Source organism: Heterodontus francisci, chromosome 30 (assembly GCF_036365525.1).
Source record: "Heterodontus francisci isolate sHetFra1 chromosome 30, sHetFra1.hap1, whole genome shotgun sequence".
NCBI lineage: Eukaryota > Metazoa > Chordata > Chondrichthyes > Heterodontiformes > Heterodontidae > Heterodontus > Heterodontus francisci.
In genome coordinates, this window is record NC_090400.1 from 44,624,157 (window position 1) to 44,647,654 (window position 23,498).

Below are 23,498 nucleotides of genomic sequence, written 5' to 3' on the forward strand. Positions count from 1 at the left end.
CAAAATTAGCATTAGTGGCAGCAAAACACTTGCGTTTCATCTTTGTTTTCAAATCCTTCCATAGCCTTGCCCCTATTTCTGTAACCGCCTTCAGCCCTACAACCATCCACGATCTCTGGGCTCCTCCAACTCTTGAGCAGCTCTGATTTTAATCACTGCATCACTGGCAGCCTTGCCTTCAGCTACCAAGGACCTAAAGCTCTAGAATTACCTCCCAAAATCTCTTCGCCTCTCTTTCCTCCTTTAAAGATGCCCCTCAAAACCTACCTCTCAGTCAAGTTTTGGTCATCTGCCCCAATATCTCCTTACCTCGCTTGGTGTCAAATTTTGTTTGTTAATGCTCCTGTGAAGTGCCTTGGAACATTTTACTACATTAAAGGTGCTATAAAAATACAAGTTATTGTTGTTGCAGCAGAGTGCAGCCTTGAAGCTCATTGGAATTCATCAAAGCTGCTACCAAGACCACACAATTAAAAACATGAATGCTGCAAAATCATCCATCCAGGTGAGAAAGGGGTCTAGGGTTCCCTCTCAGCCTTCACCTGGTCTTAATTTTAAACACACCATGTTTTTAGCTCCCCCTTGGTGAATCCTTGTTCACTGCTTTCCAATTATAAGGCAAAGAAACCAGCACAAACAGGTTCTCTTAGGTTTAAAGACGACAGGTTGAACTTTATTAAACTCCAATTCAGTCAATGCCTGCGGATACACGAGGCGCCCATGCTAGCATGCAAACGTGATAAACACACATGCAGATAGAGACAGAAAAAAGAATAAAGTGGAGAAGTTTGAGACAATATCTGAAGATGGTTTTGGTTACTGTTCTTCGAGCTTGCTGTAGAGTCCTTGATTTTAGGTAGGTCTTGCTTTTCGTTGGGGCCAGTATTATTCTTAAATAGTGTTTCTCTCTAGGTTCACGTGTCTTCAGTGGGTTCGAAGTTCCATGAGAAAGAGATGGGAGCAGACAGGAGAGATCTTCTCAGTCCAGGAGCAAACAGTCTTTGAGTTCAAACTCTCTGTGGTTAGTTCAAAATAAAAACCCTGGACCCTCTGGTTAGTCAGTCATGTGGCCAGCTTGTTTGACCAGTCCTGGCTTTTGTGGATTGTATCACCTTAGTCTCTGGAATGCTCTTCCTTACACCTTCAATGTCTGCGATCAAAATCCTTTGTGGGTTAAGTGGACCAGGGAATAGTCCTTTGTCTCCACAAGCATTTTCTGTTAGTATGCAAATGTCCTTCCAGCCAAGTGTGTGGTGATTTTTTAACAAGGCATTTCTTCACTCCAGCAAGTTTGAAATCAAATTTCATATGACAAAATTAATATGCCTCATTCTCAGCAGGTGGGGGCCGGCATGACACGTGATAGGATTTTAAAGTTGAAGTGAACACATACGAAAAGTTGTGCTTTTCTTTTAAAAGCAAAATTCTTGAAATTGGGTGTGCAGGGATGCTACTGCTCCTATTATTAAACAGAAGGACTCGAGCTATATCTTTGCCATTAATCTTAGCAAGAGAGGCGCTGTTTATCCAAAAGATGATAAGCACTTTACAGATTCTTGAGTTTAAATTCTACAGAGGCAAAGCTGACTGTTATGACAATGTAACACTCCCTGACGTACCACAGCATCAGAAGGATTTTTTGGATAAGCCTAGTTATTCAATTGGAAAAAAAACCAAACAAACAGTTGACTGCTTTCTGCATCAGGCAATAAGTCCAAAGGGGTTTTAATGAAGTTCTTTTTCATAAAAATTTAATTATTTCTAAGCCCAATATTGCTTAGGGTTTTTAAACATGTTTAAGCGGCATTGAGAAGGGTCATTGAAACCGATAATTATACTTTGCAAATATTCTTTACCTTGATCCAAGGTTTATTTAGAAATAGACAAACTTATCTCCTGTGTTATAGTAAATAGCCATGTCAATAGTTTTAGTTCTGTAAATAAGGTCATACTTCTGTCTCAGCAGTTGTAACTAAAATATTACATCAAGTTTAATTCCTTTTATGGAATTTTGCAAGTTGCATCGAGTAGTCAGGGAATATAAAACGCTTTACCATCTTAACAGAGTGCTTTGCTTTTCTTAAAACAAACATAAGGTACAAACGTACAGATGTTAGTCTGTGATGCTGACACAACCAAAGCAGAAGCTCTAATCACACAAACAGTCCCTCTTGCTTCAGAGGCAAAAGACTATGTGCCCATTTATTCTCACTATTTTTGTGAGATCAGGGCATTAGCAAGAAAACACTGAATAATCTGTAGTTCAACCCTTCTCTAAATCTCTTTATGTGTCAACAACATTGTATCTCCAGACACAATTCTTCAGATTGCCAAAATTGATCTGCTGCAACGTTAAAAATTTCATGAGACCATCCATTCACCATAATCTTTAGCATCAGACCATTTCTCCTCATTGAAATAAGCTGAATTTAAGAAAGTCAATGAAAAAAGGCCATGCAGTTCACTGAAGTTAAATCACTAATATATTTATTTTCTCATTACACATACTGTATTTTGAAAAACAATGTTTTCCAGTGGTTAACTCTACTCATTAGAAAACTGTGTAAAGAGACTCGTGATTTTTGCACTAATTTCCATTTATTTTCCTTGCTATTACTTTGAGTTCAACTTACTTAGAACCTTTAATGAATTGGATACTCTGTCGATTCTCTAGACTGAAATAGTTAAACTTCCCATCTTTATATTTGTGTCAATCTTGGCGCTCTTCTCTGCACCCCTTCTAAAGAAAGCTATTTATGTGGTGTAGTGGCAAGACCGAGCACAGGAATTTTAATGTAGCTTCTCTACACTTGCATTCTACTGTTTGGCTCTTCAGCCTAGCATTCCTGTAGCCTGTTAAAATTACTTTGTCATATTGCCTGGCCAATGAAAGTGGTGTGCTTGCTAATACTCCCAACTCCTTTTTCCTTTTTAAACAAAAAAAACACCCAAATACCTGGGTTGATGCTGGCTTTCATTTGTCATGTTTCTGCCCAATAACAAAACTGAATTTCCTTTTACAATTCTTGTACTGCATTCTTTATCACTGCTAAGAGCATTCAGTGAATCTGACTAGTTTTGGTTACAAAGTAATTTATACAGTTTAGAAGTAATAGGGGTTCAAGGATTCATCCACCCTCTCCCTCAACACCCCCCCCCCCCATCTATTTCTCCATTCAGAAGTACTTTTAAAAGCCAGTTTCTGATTCAGTTCAATCTTCAAGGATTTAAATGGCTTTTACTAGTAGTATTTCATGTGGAACATTAATAAAGCATTTTGAAAATCTAAATAAATCATATTTTAGGGAGTTCAATGAATGTTAAAGTAATTTCTGCAATACTGTGCGCCTTCTAAATAAAGACAGATAATTAAATCATCCTAAACATTTAGATTTAGCCCAGAGCCGGAAAGTGTTTGTTCCTCTTCTTTTAAATTATAGGATAATTTGTTCTTTTTTCAAAATATACAGCCATTCAAGTCCCAACAAGGAACGCTGCACTAAATCTAAATAATTCTATATACTCCAATTTTTATAAACAAATTTAAAATCGTAAGCAATCCACTATCATACGGTAGAGACACACAATTATCTATATTAAAAAGTTGACTCGTAACACTGTAAATACTCCAAATTATCTGGAAAATCTAGCAAAACTGAAACTCGACAAATCAAATTGCTGAAAAAAAAATTCTATCTGCAGCTTCCCCCTCAACACGGTCTTAAAATAAAAATAATTTACATGATAGCAAACTTTTTTTTGGTTTGAGTACCTTCCCTACTGTTGTTTAGAGGCTTCAAGCCTTTTAATGCTTGGGGTCAGAAGTGATATTTTTGCCATAGTTTTCACTGAAGAGAATTACTAACTACACCTGTGTCTGTTATTTCCAGAATACTACAGTCTAATGTGCAGTCACAATATCCAGGATGCAGTATTACGACGTGTGCAATGTAAGCTTTAGCTTAGAACAGTACTTACCACTATTTTTCAGATCAATTCAAAATAACCTGAACAAAGAAATTTTAAAGCTTTGAGGTAAAAATTTCACTTTAAAGCTAGGATAGTTTATTTCACTGTTAAAGTAAAAAGAAACACAAGGCATGATTAATATCTGCACTTTGCACATAGTTTCACATTTTAAAACACTAAGTGTTTGTGAAATATTTTGAAATTTAAAAAGAATGACTGCAGAAAATGTATCATTCATCAGTGCAGAAGTCTTTCTTCATGTTACAGCATTTCTTAGATTCTTTGTTTTTCCAAGGTGAATTAAAAAGGAGCAACAAGCTGAATTCTATTTTGTTTTAGAAATACAGCACTGAAACAGGCCCTTCGGCCCACCATCTGTGCCGACCATCAACCACCCATTTTATACTAATCCTACACTAATCCCATATTCCTACCACATCCCCAACTGTCCCTATATTTCCCTACCACCTACCTATACTAGGGGCAATTTATAATGGCCAATTTACCTACCAACCTGCAAGTCTTTAGGCTGTGGGAGGAAACCGGAGCACCCGGAGAAAACCCACGCAGACACAGGGAGAACTTGCAAACTCCACACAGGCAGTGCCCAAAATTGAACCCGGGTCGCTGGCGCTGTGAGGCTGCGGTGCTAACCACTGCGCCGCCCATAAGTTTCAAAGGAAGTACACAATTTTATTCACAGTTACAACTCCAATACAATCAGAAACATATTATACAGCTGCATTCAGAGGGGCCTAGCCAGAAACCCCCTCCCCAAGCTACAATTCAGTATTTTGGTTCAGTTATAATTTGGGTACCATCCAGTCTTCGAATGGTATCTTTATAGAGTGATGACAGATGGCTGCTTAGTTATACTGCTAGCTTCCATTTAACTCTCACTAAGGACGGATGTCTGTATATGCATGCTTGCAAATCTGTGAATGAAATACTTCTTTATTCCACAAATGAGAGCACAAAGAATTTTCACGATTATCCGCAACCCATTTTAAATAAAGGCATCAACATTTCTTACTGTATAACCATGAGTATTATTCTGCCATTGCTAATCAAATTTTTTTTACTCGCTCAGGGGATGTGGGCGTTGGTGGCTAGGACAGCATTTTTTGTCCATCCCAATTGCCCTCGAGAAGGTGGGTGAGTCGCTTCTTGAACCGCTGCACTCCATGTGAGGTAGGTCCACCAACAGTGCTGTTAGGAAGTTCCAGGATTTTGACCCAGTGACAGTGAAGGAACGGCGACACAGTTTTAAGTCAGGATGGTGTGTAGCTTGGAGGGGAACTAGCAGGTGGTGGTGTTCACATGCATCTGCTGTCCTTGCCTTTCTAGGTGGTAGAGGTTTGCAGGTTTGGAAGGTGCTATCTAAAGAGCTATGGTGCGTTACTGCAGTGCATCTTGTAGACGGTACACACTGCTGCCACTGCGTGTCGGTGGTGGAGGGAGTGAATGTTTGTGGATGAGGTGTCAATCAAGCGGCTGCTTTGTCCTGCATGGTGTCAAGTTTCTTGAGTGTTGTTGGAGCTGAATCCATCCAGGCAAGTGGAGAGTATTCCATCACACTCCCGATTTGTGCCTTGTGGATGTCAGGCTTTGGGGAGAGAGGTGATGAGTTAACTTGCCACAGGATTCCTAGCCTCTGACCTGCTCGTGTAGCCATGGTATTTATATGGCGACTCCAGTTCAGTTTCTTGTCAATGGTAACCCCCAGGTTGAAGATATTGAGGAACAATTTGTTTAGTTAAATATCTGCATTGATGACAAACAGCTAAATATCTCGATAACCTATGAAAAAATAGGAAGATCAGTAGCATCATTCATAGTCAGCAATTTTATGCCAATTGCCCATGACAACATTAAAAATTTCAGGGCTTTTCAGGAAGGGAATTCTGAAAGTTAGTTGTTTTCTGTTTAGAAGCGATAGGCCCATTAAATCCAAAAGATTTGCCCACTTCCCTCTCCTTTTAGGCATCAAAAGCAAAATGTATATTTTATTGTTTCCGAGAATTTCAAATAATACTCAGAGTCAACTTCTGGTAGTAGTTCCAAGCAAAAATCTCTGGCTTTTAAGCGTCTTGATTTGATTACTACCGGAGTACTGCCATTTCAAATCAAAAGGTTACAGACAGAAGGATACGTCTCTGGAAAGCAAATCAGGTCATTTTTTGTTTGTCAAGTTTTATTGAGTATTAAATTAAACGAATTCTAAACTACAAATTGAGCACCGAGTTGATATTGAAGAGGCAGCAGACAGCCCAAAACTGGTGCTATTTGGGCATTAACTGACTCCCCAAAGCCTGTCCACCACCTACAATGCACAAGTCAGGAGTGTGATGGAATAAACTCCAATTGCTTGGATGGGTGCAACTCCAACACAAGAGGCTCAACATCACCCAGGACAAAACAGCCCGCTTGATCGACACCCCATCCACCACCTTCAACGCCCACTCTCTTCACCACCGACGCACAATGGCAGTAGTACGGACCATCTACAAGATGCACTGCAGCAACTCACCAAGGCTTCTTCGACAGCACCTTCCAAACCCACGACCTCTACCACCTAGAGGGACAAGGCAATCAGATACATGGGAACACCACCACCTGCAAGTTCTCCTCCAAGCCACACACCAACCTGACTTGGATCTATACCGCCTTTCCTTCACTGTCACTGGGTCAAAATACTGGAACTCCCTTCCTGACAGCACTGTTGGTGTACCTATCCCACATGGAGTGCAGCAAATCAAGAAGGTAACTCACCACCTTCTCAAGGGCATTTAGGGATAGGCAATAAATGCTGGCCTAGCCAGTGACACCCACATCCCAGGAACGAATAATAAAAAAAAATTAAACCCATTTAACCATGAGTGTGTCAGAAGTCAATATTTCTTCATTTTTCCCTCCTAAACCTCCTTGAATTGATAGAGGTGGGCATTGTCGTCACAAATGTGTAATTTTTGTAAACTTAAAGGGAGAACGTGTATTGGCAGGGTGCAGAGATGAAGATCCATAAAAAAAGGTTATATTTTGTAGCGCCTTGGGACAGTTTGTTAATTATGTTTAATCATATGCAGGTGTTAATTAGGGTCTTGCCCGAGTATAAATCAGGAGACACTTACTGAAACTGGTTGAAGGCCTGAGTGAGAAGCTGCATGTTTGTAATCTTTTACTTTGTAAAATTAATGCAAGACTGAGTAAAGATCAACTACAGCATAATCCTTCAAAAACAAGCTTTCTGGAAGAAAAGAGTTTACTACATTAAAGTCGCTGTTATTGTTGTTGTGAGATTAAGTTTGCACACATATGAATTTGGAATTTGTCAGCGCCACCCGATCTCTCCCACTCGCTACAGCTGCTGTAGCCTCCCTCCCTGGATTTTGAACTGTTTTTATGACCTTTGGTCAGCATCCCTGGTCTGCACCCATATATTCTCTGAGCTACTTCAGGAATCACTTGCTCTCTCAGAAAGAGTAATTTAAATAAAAAGGAAGGGGAAGAATTAAATGAAAGAGTCGAGAAGCCAAGAGCGAGAAAAAGAGGAAGGAGATGAGAAAGACAAATGGGTAGGAGCCAGGAAACTTAAGTGTAGGAAGAAAGCGAGGTAAACACAAGGACCATTTTTTCCACACTTACTAATACCAGTGTCCTGAGAGATGCAAGTAGCTTTTTTTTTTAAAAAAAAAATTCATTCACGGGATGTGGGCGTCGCTGGCCAGGCCAGCATTTATTGCCCATCCCTAATTGCCCTTGAGAAGGTGGTGATGAGCTGCCTTCTTGAACCGCTGCAGTCCATTTAGGGTAGGTACACCCACAGTGCTGTTAGGAAGGGAGTTCCAGGATTTTGACCCAGCGAAGTGAAGGAATGGCGATATAGTTCCAAGTCAGGATGGTGAGAGACTTGGAGGGGAACTTGCAGGTGGTGATGTTCCCATGTATTTGCTGCCCTTGTCCTTCTAGTTGGTAGAGGTAGGAGGTTTGGAAGGTGCTGTCTGAAGAGCCTTGGTGCATTGCTGCAGTGCATCTTGCAGATGGTACACACAGCTGCCACTGTGTGTCGGTGGCGGAGGGAGTGAATGTTTGTCAATGGGGTGCCAATCAAGCAGGCTGCTTTGTCCTGGATGGTGTCAAGCTTCTTGAGTGTTGTTGGAGCTGCACCCATCCAGGCAAGTGGAGAGTATTCCATCACACACCTGACTTGTGCCTTGTAGATGGTGGACAGGCTTTGGGGAGTCAGGAGGTGAGTGACTCGCCTCAGGATTCCTAGCCTCTGACCTGCTCTTGTCGACATGGTATTTATATGGCTACTCCAGTTCAGTTTCTTTAGAACTGTTTATTAAAAAAGCTAAAACATAATTGCTGACCGTGCTTGTTTTGGATTTATTGTCAAGGTACATGCTGTGCAAGTGAGCAGAGAGCCAGCAGGGGCTTAAAAATACTAAATTTTTCTCCAGGAAAAGTGTGCCCGCCCATGAAGAAACCAAAGGATTATCTCAGTGAAATTCTAGAGCCTGCTCAGTTTCTGAAAATATCAGTTTCTCTTCGACATGCATAAAAGGGCCAATGTTGGATTTTTGCTATTTCAACATGCTTCTCTTCTGCCATCTTGAGACAATACCTATTATTGCAGCCGGATCAAGTTAACTTGCCTTTATACAGAAACAAAATTTTGATAACTGTTTCTGCAGTTATATTGCAGCACCAAAAAACAAACTGAAAAGAAATAAACAGTTTTAATTTGAATATAAAATCTGGTCATGCATTATTTTAAAAAAAGCTGTCAAATGGCAACATTTATAAACTGTGTGCTTTCTGGGCAAAAGGGTACTACGATCTCTTGCCAATACTACATAGGAAATACTGACAGTTTAAATGACCCTTGCTATACTAATTAGGATACAATGGGCTGGAGTTTGCAGTCAGAGGCAAAGCATCAGCATTCGCCGCTGACATCAAAAGAAAGCTGTTCAAAGATCTAAGGATTTCCCTGGTGTGGATTTCCCCTTTCCCGAAGGCAACTTAAATCTGGCATCAAGTCAATGGGACCGCTTGGCGTGCAGCAGCAGTACTGACAGCAAGCAGGTCAGCAGCCAATCACATTGTAGTATTCACACAGTAAACCAGGAAGTTAACAGCACCCAAGATCCTTGTCTTTTAATTTAAATTTTCAGATTTAGATTCAGAAATAAATGATAATTGGACCTAGATAGAACTTAAAATATCAATATAAACAATCTATAAAAAACGGTCTTAAAATTGTGGAATTTTTTGATAAGAAATCTGACAATCCGCAAATAAAAATTAGCTTTTCACGGTCAGTGAGGGTGTTTAGGAGTAATTATGAAGAGAGTACACCACTTAAAAACCCAGTTACACCTCATTCAACAAGCTATAACTGTTGGGGATTTTTACAGCAAGATGAACAGCGCAAGAATTGGAAGCTTCATTAATTCATAGATTTGCCCAGTCTGGGGGATGCATCAACAGAGCACCCTCTGGAAAGCATAGAATCACTGACAGCGTCTTCTGGATTTTTATGTTACTCTGCGCACATGTGGATGCCAGAAGTCGTGGTCAGTTTCAGTGGAGTAATGACAGAGAACACGGATAGTTTCGCCGTCATTCCCACCACAAAATCTGGGGCAGTGTTATTTTCCAAAACCTGCTAATAAACCATTACTTCTTTCACTTCCTAAGGTTTGAAATTAAGTTTGAAAAATTAGGGTCTAGAGTGAGAATTACTAGTACACACTACTTGGTTTCAATAACCCAGTAAAGCATGATCTTCAAAAGCATTCCATGGAGTTAGAGCAATGCTCTGAATCTAGAGTTGGTGGCAATTGCATCTTAATTAACTATACATGATGGTTCTGTTTCAACATTGAGAAACAAATGATCTACATATTTTCCACGAACAATTTTTGACTACATCCATGTCCGTGAACTAAAGCAGCTGCAAAAACAGCAGTCTATGCATTTTGTTTTAGTACCTTACCCTGCACTTTGCATTTAGCTGTCTATCTTGGTACTGCCTGTGTTCAAGTTAACACACAATTTGTGATCATGTCATGCAACATTACCTATATCAGCAAGACACACCAAGAGCTGAAATCTATACTTACGCCACCGAAATCGGCGGCAGACGAAATCAATGGCAGCCTGCCTGTGCAGGCTGCACGTCGGAGAGCCGCCACGATATTAAACGCAGGAGTGGATGGACTGTCCGTCCCCGGCAATGGCGTCACCTGCCTGTGTGCAGGCACTGATGCTATTTTTAAAGCGTTTCAAGCCCTACCATGTCATTTAAATATTTAGAGACATTTAGTAAAAAAAACTGTAAATTTTTTCTGCCCCTTCCCACCCAATAACAATTAAATTACTTGACCTCTTTCTCCCCCCCCCCCTCAAAACACTTAACTTGCCCACCTGACCTTCTCCCGCCCCCTCCCCCACAAAGTACATAAACTTTAAACTATAACCCTTTCCACCATCCCCTAAACCAATGATATTACTTTGATCCCGCTTCCCCACCCTCCCACACCGGAGAAACTTACCTCCTCCCCCCCTTCCCACCAGTGTTCCGCCTCAGTTCCTCGGACCAGGATCCGAAGGCACAGGAGTACCAGCCACAAAGATCGCACCGGGACAGAAAGCGGAAACATAGGTCTCATTAATTCATTGATTGCAATTAATTTAAATGGCAGTCCTGTCGCCAAGCGACAGGGTGGGGGGCTGCTATGAGGCCTTGCCACCACCAATATCGGGCCGGGCCTTCCCTGCGTCGGGGTGCGTGGCGGCCCTCTCCCGAAAGCATATTACGGCCCCCACCCCACCACGACCCCCGACATCATGGGATCTGTAAATCACAGCCCCAAAACTCTGAATAAACCCATCAGCTTCCAGTTCCTAAACACTGTTTATTACTTATTCAAAGCAAAACACTGCGGATGCTAGAAATCTGAAATAAAAACAAAGTGCTGGAAATACTCAGGTCTGGCAGCATCTGCGTTTCAGGTCTGTGAAACGTTTTGAATTCTGATGAAATAGCCTGTGCAATGGCTCCACAGCAAAGGATTCTGCGTCACATTCCATGTGAGTCAAACTTCTGGTCAGGGAAGAAATTAAGGCTAAATGCTTCATAAAGTGAAAAAAAATTGGATTTATAAGGTGTCTTATCAAGTCCCCAGGTCATCCCAAAGCACTTTATGGATTAGGTCTTTTTAAGTGCAATGTAGGTAAACACTGCAGATAAAATGCACATAGCAAGGCCCTATAAACAGCAAATGCATCAATGACCAGATAATATGCTTTTGGTGACATTTGTTGAGGGGCAAATGTTGGTCAAAACAAATGCAAGCTTCAATTATGGAACCTGAGTGAAGGACAGAAATACTGAATATCCTCCTTTTCACCAGTTCTGCTTAACTTTATACTGACATACTGTTTCAATCCGATGAGAAAGGGTCTAGGGGTCCCTCTTAGCTTTCACCTGGTCTTACCGTAACAAGGTTTAATTTTAAAAACACCGTATTTTTAGCTCCCTCTTGGTGAATCCTTGAATCCGCTTTCCAATTATAAGGCAAGGAAACCAGCACAAACAGGTTTTCTCAGGTTTAAAGAAAAGTTGAAATGTATTAAACTTGAACTCTAATTCGGTTAACGTCTACAGACACATGACATGCCTACGCTAGCATGCATATGCGATACACACATGCAAATAGACACAGAAAAGAGAAGAAAAATAAAGTGGAAAAATCTGAGGCAATATCTGAAGAGTTGTTACAGTTCTTTGAGCTCACTGTAGAGTCCTTGATTGTAGATAGATCTTGCTTTTCATTGGGGCCCAGTATTCTTCTTAAACCCTGCTCGCTGTAGGACTTTTCTCTCTTGGGGTTCATGTGTCTTCAGTGGATCAGAGGCTTGTGAGAAAGAGATGGGAGCAGACAGGAGAATCTTCTCAGTCCAGGAACAGTCTTTGAGATCAAACTCTCTGTGGCCAGTTCAAAATAAAGCCCTGGAACAGCCAGTCATGTGGCCAGCTGTCTAACCAGTCCTGGCCCCTGTGGATTGCATCATCCCAACAGGCCCTGGAATGCGCTTCCCCACCCCCTCACTGTCCGGTGATCAATATCCATTGTGAGTTGAATGTGTCAGGGAATGGTCCTTTGTCCTTCCAACTACTGTCTGTTAATATGCAAATGTCTTTTCCAGCCATGGCTGGTCTGTTTAACAAGTTATTTCCTCACTCCAGCAACAGTTAAAAATCAACATTCATGACAAAATTAATGTGCCTCACTCTTGGCAGACGGGGGCCTAGCATGACATACAGAGAAGCAAGTTTATGCACAGATTATGGTATAGATTAGCTTGAGACAAACGCCTGGCTACTTCTTTGGCAGTAAATGTGAGTTGTAGTCATATTCCCTTATTTATACAGGTTACCTGGGATTCAGTTTGTAGGTACAATTGCAGCTCCTATACACTTCAACATGAAGTCACTGGCTAATATAAAATACTTCACAGTATTCTGACAGTAATTTTAGTTTAAAACTTTTATTAACACAAAAGCAAATGTAATCAATAGCAATCAGTTGTATTGACGTTCCAACCAAATTTTTAAAAGAAACTACTTGAAAAATTGAAACGTTTTAATATAGATTTTATGGTATGGCAACAGCAGTAATTAACTTACTGGGGAGTGAGACTTGAAGCATGTTAGGAGGGCACTACATATTCTAATCCAGCTGAAATCAAATTTATTTCCTAGTTAACCATCTGAGGAGCATGCACAATATTTCTGTGATACAATCATTCTCTTCCTCCAAATAAATTGTGTCTCAAACCTCACAGGAGTGAGGATGAATATTTATTTGGAGCAAATGACAATTCTGTCAATAAAAGGGATAAAATAGTAATTACAGTAATTGAGGTAATTCCTTGAGTATCCATTCAAATACTATTGCGATATCCACTGACTAGCGCAGACTACAAGTGTAAAAAGCAGAGCTCCTCCACTTCAGATTGATGAAGTAAGGATGAAACTTCCAGTTTTATGACTGAAGTAGTTGCTGGTTCCTGATTACAATAGAAACTTTCCTCACGAACCCGTCATTGCGAGACTCACACTCAAATAGGTTTTAATGTAGAACTTAAACGCTCTCAAATTGTAATGGATTTGTTTTTTTATACTACTCATTAGATAACACGTTCATTATTTCAACAATATCAAAAGGATATATTCTTAACAGAAGTGGGGCTACACAGATGAGCTGAAAATGACATTTGGTTAACAAAGGCACGTTAGAAAATAACTCGGAGAAATGCCCCAAAAAAAATGTATCCCTTTTATTGACTGGATTGCCACTTGCTCCAAATAAATATTCATTCGCTCTCTTGTGATTTGTGATGCAATTCATTTGGAGGAAGAGAATGTTTGGATCACAAAAATATTGAGCATTTTCTTCAGATGGTTAACTAGGAAGTAAGTTTGATTCCAGTTGGACTCACATGTACACTGCCCTAATATGCTTGGAGTCTGACACTTCCCAGTAAGCTAATTACTGCTATTGCCATAAAATGCCATTCAGGTTACGGGCTTCACAGTATGATGACATTTATTAAATACTCTTAAAAGTGCTAATGTCCATAATCCCTGTTGATCGAGATCATGCAACATTTGTTATGGATGAAATACAACCTTAATTTCTATTGGATATGAATAGTCTTACAAAGAAACAATGAGAGTGGTAAGACCAGAGGAACAAGCAGCTAGAAAACAAAGAAAAATGAGTACTGCAAAAAATTATTATTTGAGCTGGGGCAGGGAGGGGAGATGTAACCTGCTCTTCAGTTGTACAGGACATAAATTAATGGTTATAAGTGAAAAAAGTCATAGTAAAGACTAAAGTGCCAGAACCAATTTTCCTTGAGGTTACAGTGCAGCTGACTGTAATTATTACAAATGTGTGCAATGTAGCAAAATTTGTTTTGAGTTCTTTTTTCAGGCAGAACATTTATTAGCTCAGCTAGCTGACTTAATGGCTAAACTAAAATAGTTTTGCTTTGCTCCCATAATCGATGATGCATATCTGCACAAGTGCCATTGCTATAATGCCAACAAGCACATGACTACAGGTTGCTTGAAGAGAAAGCATTTAGTTTCAGAAATAGTGCTTCAGCACACCTGAAATGACCAGAAATAGAAAGAATCAGCTACACTTCAATCATACTCCTTAGTAAAATAAACCTAAGGAAAACAAACTCGAGAACTAATTTGCAGGGTTATGGGAGAAAAAGCTGGGGTATGGGACTTAATTTGATCGCGTTTCAAAGAGCCGGCAGAGACACGATGAGACAAAAGGTCCCCTTCTGCGTCATAAGATTCTCGGACTCGATGATGTGTTATGAAAACAATCTTTGCCTGTTGCACCAATTGTGTTCCTATGTGATTTTAAAACTTAAAACATAATTGCGCAAAGATGGGTGGCAGGTCAGAAGATTGGGCAAAATATAAAAACAGCGAAGAATGACAAAGATTAATAAGAGGGGAAAAACTAGAGTACGAGGGAAAGTTAGCTAGCAAATACAAAAAGAGATAGTAAGAGTTTAAAAAAGAAAACAGTTCACAAAGTGAGCGTTGGTCCTATAGAAAGTGTCTGGGAAATTAATAATGGAAAATGAGGAAATGGCAGATGAATTGAACAGGTATTTTGCATCAGTCTTCACTATACAGGATACAAGTAACATCCCAGAAATAGCTGTATTTCAGTAAATGGAAGGGAGTGAGGAACTCAAGAAAATTACAATCACCAGGGAAGTAGTATTGAGATAATTGTTGAAGCTGTGGGCTGACAAGTCCCCAGGTCCTGATGGACTTCATCCTCGGGTTTTAAAAGTGACTAGTGAGATAGTTGATGCGTTGGTTTTAATTTTACAACATTCCCTAGATTTGAGGAAGGTTCCATTAGATTGGAAAATAGCGACTGTAACTCCCTTTATTTAAAAAGGGAGGGAGAGAGAAAGCAGGCAACTACAGGCCAGTTAGCTTCACATCTGACATAAGGAAAAATGTTAGAAGCTATTATTAAAGATGTTACAGCAGGGCATTTAGAAAATTCAAGGTAATCAGGCAGAGTCAACATGGTTTTGTGAAAGGGAAATCATGCTTAACCAATTTATTGGAGTTAGAGTCATAGAGTCAGAGAGATACAGCACCGAAACAGGCCCCTCGGCCCAACAAGTCCGCACCGACTATCAACCACACATTTATACTCATCCTACAATAATCCCATTTTCCCTTTCACGTCCCCACCTTCCCTCAATTCTCCTACCACCCACCTACACTAGGGGCAATTTTTGCAATGGCCAATTTACCTATCAACCCGCAAGTCTTTGGCATGTGGGAGGAAACCAGAGCACCCGGAGGAAACCCACGCGGTCACAGGGAGAACTTGCAAACTCCGCACAGGCAGTACCCAGAACCAAACCCGGGTCGCTGGAGTTGAGGCTGCGGTGCTAACCACTGTGCCGCCCTTTGTGCTGTTCTTTGAAGTAGTAACATGTGCTGTGGATAAAGGGGAACCAGTGGATGTACAGTACTTAGATTTCCAGAAGGCATTTGATAAAGTGCCACATCAAAGGTTATTGTGGAAAATAAAAGCTCATGGTGTAGGGGGTAACATATTGGCATGGATAGAAGATCGGCTGGCTAACAGGAAACAGAGTAGGCATAAATGGGTCATTTTCTGGTTGGCAAGATGTAACAAGTGGTGTGCCACAGTGATAAATGCTAGGGCCTCAACTTTTTACAATTTATATAAAAGACTTGGATGAAGGGACCAAAGGAATGTTTGCTAAATTTGCTGATGACACAAAGATAGGTAACAATGTAAGTTGTGTAGAGGACATAAGGAGGCTACAAAGAGATAGAGATAGGTTAAGTGAGTGAGCAAGATCTGGCAAATGGAGTATAATGTGGAAAAATGTGAAACGGCCCATTTTGGCAGGAAGAGTAAAAAAGATGCACATTATCTAAATGGTGAGAGGTTGCACAGCTCTGAGATGCAAAGGGATCTGGGTGTCCTAGTGCACGAATTGCAAAAGGTTAGTATGCAGGTACAGCAAGTAATTAGGAAAGCGAATAGAATGTTATCGTTTATTGCGAAGGGAATTGAATACAAAAGTAGGGAGGTTATGCTTCAGTTGGTGAGACCACGTCTAGAGTACTGTGTACAGTACTGGTCTCCTTATTTAAGGAAGGATGTAAACACGTTGGAGGCAGTTCAGAGAAGGTTTACTAGACTGGAATACCTGGAATAGGCAGGCTGTCTTATGAGGAAAGGTTGGACAGGCTAAGCTTGTATCCACTGGAGTTTAGAAGAGTAAGAGGTGATTTGATTGAAACATACAAGATCCTGAGGGGTCTTAAAAGGGTGGATGTGGAAAGGATGTTTCTTCTTGTGGAAGAATATAGAACTAGGGGTCACTTTTTAAAAATTAAGGGGTTGCCCATTTGAGAGAGAGATGAGGAGAAATATTTTCTTTGAGAGCCGTGTCTTTGAAACTCTTCCTCAGGCAGTGGAAGCAGAGTCTTTTAACTTTTTTTTTTTTAAGGGAGAGGTAGATAGATTCATGATGAGCAAGGGGATGAAAAGTTATCGGGGGTAGGCAGGAATGTGGAGTTGAGGTTACAATCAGATCAGCCATGATCTTGTTGAAAGGCGAAGCAGGCTCCTAATTTGTTTGTTCGATTTTTATCCTCTTTCTCCTCCTGAAATATTTCACCTACCAAACACAACCTACCCCCTCAATCTCACCACATGGTCTTGGGACCGCTACAGTTTCCATCACTGACAGGGCTCATTTTCTCCTGCCCTAAATACCCCAATCATGCTCCATGTCCAGAAAACACTCACTATCCAGACTCACTTTCTAACGCTAACCTTTTCTTCTTGCTTACCATGCATGACATGAAAAACTCATGTCCTTTACAAGTGTCTCACCTGCATCTTCTTCATTCACTCAGACCCTGGAGAATATCTTACCCCACACAGCCTCAAATCTGCAGGCTGTAAGCTTGAATGCGCTTGCTATTACCATAAATATATTACATCAGATGCTTCCAGGCTTTTGTGCTGCAGCACATTTTCCCCTAATACAGGAATATGCAACAAAACTGTGGAAGAGCAGTTCTACCCAGCATATTATTCCACTTCACATTCAAAGTAACTCAATTCTAAGTTTCATAGCTTTTTTCTATTAAAATAAGACCAAATATTAAGTCTTGGTCTGAAATTATGCAAGTTCCAGAAATCACTATCATTTTATTCCAATCTGAAAAACATTTAAAGGTTTCTTCCCTTAAGTACAATTCTGTTGACTAATGTACTGCAATTATATATTTTTTCTTCTCTAAGTGCTCATTAACGAAGAGGTCACTGCACATTACTTTGCAATTTACAAGACAATTGCAAAATTTCCCCCTTATGCCAGCTTTTAAATGTAATCAACTAGAAATCCAACCTGCTCACTTAAGAAAATAACTATACAAGGTACTGCCGAGCTTCATTATAAAATACATTAAAGGCAACATATAAAGTGTAACCAAAGGTATTAACTATAAAATAGCCCTTACAATGAAATTTTTTTTAAAAAGATGACACTGAGTTTATATCCAAGTATCACTGTAGAGTCATGGTCCTCTAGTTTCTTTGGGAAATATGCGGTTTGCCTTTAAGGCTCGAAAGGAACGAGTATTGCTTTAAGAACCAGCAAGCCTCAGGAGTTATAGGAAGGTGCATTTTTGTTGCCTTAGAAACAGCCATTTGGAGACTGCGATTCAAAGGGTGCATTCTCGTTACCGTAGATAGAGCCACTGGGAGTGAGTCTCATGCGATACATTTGTTACAATTCAGTTTTGAACTGGCTTTTAGTTGAAGACAGTTTGTTCTAACAGGACAGACACAGAAGACACAGCTGGTGTTGGCACCTGCAGGAAGAGCTCTCAACCATTTAAACTGAAGGAATAGGATTTTAGTCTGTTGAACTATCTCTTAAAATTCTAAAAAAGGTCAAGCCAAAATAGAGATCTCTGGTAATTTAAATTGAAGAAAGGAACGTTAGACTGTGACAATCTTTTATCCCTCAAAAACTCTAAAGTCAGATTGATTCTGTTGAAAGTGTTTGCAAGTTGTTGATTGTTGAAATTCGCTGGAGGAGGACTTCAAGCAACACCCTGTGAGGACTTCAAGCAACACTGGACTATAAATTTGCAAGGACTATTTTTTTCTCTTTTAAATGTTGTTTATATCTTCATAATGTTTAAGAATTTAGTTCTTCTAATTGAAGAGTTAATTTGCTGATTTTAGGACACCTGGTTTGGTTAGCCTCATTCGGGGGTTAGTAGATGGTGCAATTTGGCTGGGTCTTTCTTTAACTTGGAAAGTTTTAAATGATATGTTAGCCCAACTGTGGAGCGACAGGATTGAATTATCATTGTGTTTCTCCCGCCACAAGCAGAATCGTATACTTTGATATTGGGCTTTGACAGGAACGGTCGGTCGTAACAGTAGTTATAGAATGCCTGAATCATAGACTCTCCATGCAAGCCTCTAAACTACTTCCAATTAATTAAATGAAAAATCAGGTTGATTTATACACTGGAATAATTTGAAGAGAACACCAAAATGGTCCAGTCGTTGCTTTCAAAGGAGTCTAATATATGGGATATAGGATTTGCTTAGTTCCACATTCCAATAGCAGGATAAAAATTAATTCACTAATATGTACATCCTTCTTACAAAGGGACCCAAGTATACATATGGTCACTAACAGCACTCTAAGTGAACAGAATTGTCTGTGTGAGAGATGAGTGACATACATGAAGGCTGTCCTTTAACTTGGGGGGGGGGGTGTCACAAAATAGTCAAGCTTTTTGTACTTTCTATCATCTGAACCCCATGATTAGATTACTACATTGTAATTGCAATTCTCCTCAAATGCTTTGCATATTGTCCTCCTTCAATCTTCACCTTGATCATACATATCAAAATGCACTAGTACAGCAGCCAGTGAAAAACACAAGAAAATAAACTTACTTTCGAAGGTGCTCATGCTCTTTTAAGAATAGTTCTGTTCTTCTGTTGTTAACTCCTGAGCCACTTTTATAAGATCTGAAATTGAAATTAAACTTCATTAAACAAACAGTCAAGGTAAATAATAAAGTAATTAAAGTATTACAGACACAAAACATTTGTCACAGCTCTTCAATTTTTACATACAAAGCTCAATTCAGTATTATCCCCTTACATTTTTAGGCAAATTTTGTCTTCTAGTATTTAAATATATTTTAATAAAGTATGTGACAACAACCACTACAATAGTTACTTAATATTTTCACCTGGGCTTACTGTTCCACGTCAGTCGATATTTTGACACTTTAAAACACAAGTCATTTTACATTGAATATATTTACTCCATAGCCTGGGTAATTAGTGTTGTTTCACTAAATTACACGTTAATTTTAAACTCACTAAATCAAAATAGAAAATAAATTGAGCATTGAAAATTAAGCAGATGTGAATTATCTAAGTCATTTAATGTTTCTTGAGTATAATACTTACTAAAAGGATCTTTAGAACAATTATAAACCAAAAAAATGAATCTTCTTGGTCAATACATACTTCAAATGACTCACCATCACAATTTGTTTGGATCCAGTAAGCCTCTATTAATGCTATGGTTTGACAGCATATGCATGATGTACAAAAACATGAAGTTGTTTTACACATGGCAGTGATAAACAATCACTTACTCAATATCTTTCCGAACTGATCCCAACAAGTCTTCACGTTCTCGGATTGCAATAAAGTTTGCTTTGGTTTTATTAAACTCATGTGTGTAATCCTGTGAAAAAACAAATTAAACTGTTGGAACTTTCTATCCAAGTCACTACATTTCCTCTTGTACTGCACCTCCTGTAAGACACCTTGCATACATTAGGAATTTAAAAATCCCCATGATTAATTTGAATTGCTGGGCCCAGCACTCAATGGCCTAGAAATTCATCTGCACAGCACCAGTTTTCAGATGCTAACCATCCTTCAAAGTCTCCAATACGGCAGGCAGGAAGTGCGCATTCATTAAAGTTAGAAGTGTGCTGCCCGTCATATTGGTTTAAGCAACGAGAAAAAAAAAACTTGGCCTCCATGGCCCTCATCTGAAAATGCTATTACGCTCTTTGCATATACAAAGAAGGGGCCTAACACCTTGTTGAAACCCCATGTGCCATACTGGTTGGCCTGAAAACAGCTAGCCCGATTACCTCTTCGCTGACTAGTGCTTGGGGGCAGCCATTTGACGTTCACGGATTGTTAGCTTGATGTTAATGAGGTCCGAGGACAATATCAAATGCACATTGTGCCTATGCATTTAAGGCATAGATCACTCACCATGCTCCCCAATATCTAGGCTAATATGTCTACAGCTGGGAAAAAAATGGCAGCCAGTACTGATGCCTCCAACAGGGAGGGTGGAGTCAGAAGGAAACTTCTTCAGGTTGTTTAGCACAGATGAAGCAGCATGGCTTTGATTATACCTCTGCTGCCAAAATCACAGATGGCACTGGCAACTGTACTGTAATATTATAATGAGACTATAAAAATAAGACGTACATAAAATCCCATCTTCTTGTACCATCTGACCTCAAACTGACCAAAAAGAAATTGGAAGGGGCAGTAGCGCAAAAGCTCGATTTGCAACTAATATTGGATTCATGTAATAACAAAAGACAACATTAATCATTCATTTTTCTTTACAAAGACAGAATTGAACACAACTGCACTCTTTTGCAACAATTAATGTCATAGCCTAATTAATTTTATAAATTGAGAACCAACCTATCAAACGGATCATCCACAAGACATTTTCAGAGAGCAGAACATTTGGACAATGGAAATGCTCTATGTGCAGGATTCTGCCTCTGTATAAAATTGATTTTCAGCATTTTTCACAATATACTTTTGGAAACAAAAGCTGAGGTAATTCAAAATGGATCCTTGGCAGTCTTGTGAAAAGATGACAATTATGATTCTCTGCAGTTCAGAATATTCGAAAGGAACCCTACAATCGATTTAAATATGGAAGGTGAGGCTTTAAATTAGAATCACCAACCAAGCTGAAAAATTATCCTTAAGTGGGCACTGGGCACTTCCAGCGGATATAATGGGACCAAAAATCTAAATTGCATCCAATCTCAGAGGAACTCTGGGGGAAAAAATTTGCTATGCATCTTGACTGAAAGGATATACTCCTTTTAAAGTTTTGGATGAAAAAAGTTACAGTCAATGCTTATAGTATAAATCTTTTTTAACAATTCATCAACCAGTGGAAATAATCTTTCACCGTTTACTCTCTCAAACACTTTCACTTGTGCTGACTTTCTGGAAAAGCTATCCAATAAGTCCGACTCCCTTTTCCAGTTTGCCACCGTCCAGCGCTTTGGTACAACTCCTGTATCAAACATTCTTAGTTTTTTGGGTTAGGCCATCTGGCTCTGGTTACTTAGCAATATTAACACTTAAGTATTAAAAAGAAAAGGGTATTAAATCCATTTGTTGTTCCTGAGGCATCTACACAGTAGACCGACCAGGTACATATTTCTAAAACAAACCAATTCAGTTCTGTATGCCACAATTCAATTTATGGAGGCTGTAAAAGTTGTTTGACCTTAAAATCTACAAAACTTGGGACTTGTGGTTCCAGTAAACAGAAACATGGTTATCCAGTTATTTTGATCTACGTCGACAATTTTATTAGTTTAATCCACCTCTTCATCACAAAACAAGTCAACAAGAGAAATATTTGTTGGCAAAGTAGATGGTTCTCAATTATATAGGTGTTCCAAGATTTCTTGCCAAGTATGAACTACAAAAATGGATAGTATTGCAATTTTGTGTTTAAAGTAGAAAAACAAATGTAATAGAACACTAGGCCAACATTATTATTCACTCCCCAAATTAAAAATACCTCAATCACACTGGGGATCTCATTCTAACCACCTAACAGGTCCCTTGGGTATGGCAAAGCAATGACTGAAATCAAGCCCCAGATGTGTGTAAGTAACCCAGCAACATTTGCAAGCTGTTAAATTCAAAATGAATCAGACATTTCTTCTCCATTTTCCACTCGTCAATGAGAAAGCCTTAGTTCAGTCCTTAGTTGGATTCCAGCATAAAGCACTGATGTACTTGTGCTCCAGAACCAGCCGCGCCCCTAGCCAAGCTGTTCTAGTACAGCTACAACAATGTGGAAAATTGCCCAGGTATGTCCTATGCACAAAAAGCAGGACAAATCCAACCTGGCCAATTACCATCCGATCAATCTACTTCCAATCATCAAAATGATGCAAGGGGTCGCCAACAGTGCTATCAAGCGGCACTTGATCAGCAATAACCTGCTCGGACACTCAGCTTGGGTTCCACCAGGGCCACTCAGCTCCTGACATTACAGCCTTGGTTCAAACATGAACAAAAGAACTGAACTCCAGAGATGAGCTGAGTGAGACTGCCCTTGATATTAAGGCAGCATTTGACCAAGTATAGCATCAAGGAGCCCAAGCAAAACCGGAGTCAATGGGAATCAGGGGGAAACTCTCCGCTGGTTGGAGTCATACCTAGCGCAAAGGAAGATGGTTGTGGTTGTTGAAGGTCAATCATCTCAGTCCCAGGACATTACTGCAGGAGTTCCTCAGGGTAGTGTCCTAGACCCAACCATCTTCAGCTGCTTCATCAATGACCTTCCCTCTAACCCAAGGTCAGAAGTGGGGATGTTCACTGACGATTGCACAATGTTCGGAACCATTCGCGACTCCTAAGATACTGAAGCAGCCCATGTCCATATGCAGTAAGACCTGAACATCCAGGCTTGGGTTGATAAATGGCAAGAAACATTCGCACCACACAAGTGCCGGGCAATGACCATCTCAAACAAGAGCAAGTCTAACCATCTCCCTTGACATTCAGTGGCATTACGATCGCTGAATCCCTCACCAACATCATCCTGGAAGGTGGGGGGGGGGAAATGTCACCATTGACCAGAAACAAAACTGGAGTAGCCTCATCAATACCATGGCTACAAGAGCAGGTCAGAGGCTGGAAATTCTGCAGCGACTAACTCACTTCCTGACTCCCCAAAGTCTGTGTACCATCTTTTTTCTTCTTTGGCCTCCTTGTCTCGCGAGACAAGGAGTCAGCGCCTGGAGGTGGTCAGTGGTTTGTGAAGCAGCGCCTGGAGTGGCTATAAAGGCCAATTCTAGAGTGACAGACTCTTCCACAGGTGCTGCAGATAAATCAGGAGCGTGATGGAATACTCTCCACTTGCCTGGATGGGTGAAGCTCCAACAACACTCAAGAAGCTCGACACCATCCAGGACAAAGCAGCCCGCTTGATTGGCACCCCATTCACCACCTTCAACATTCACTCCCTCCACCACTGACGCAGAGTGGCAGCAAGATGTACCATAT

General features: G+C 40.1%; 1 protein-coding gene across 3 annotated transcripts in view; it reads right to left on the reverse strand.

Annotated features, from left to right (window-relative positions):
* gosr1 (golgi SNAP receptor complex member 1) overlaps positions 1-23,498 on the reverse strand; it is a 108,746-nt gene that overhangs the window by 60,556 nt on the left and 24,692 nt on the right. For all 3 annotated transcript variants that reach the window (XM_068010470.1, XM_068010469.1, XM_068010471.1), the window contains exons 5-6: positions 19,790-19,881; positions 19,074-19,148 (exon numbers count right to left, since the gene is read on the reverse strand). In XM_068010470.1, the coding sequence (XP_067866571.1) occupies positions 19,074-19,148; positions 19,790-19,881 (167 nt within the window). The remainder of the gene's footprint in view (positions 1-19,073; positions 19,149-19,789; positions 19,882-23,498) is intronic.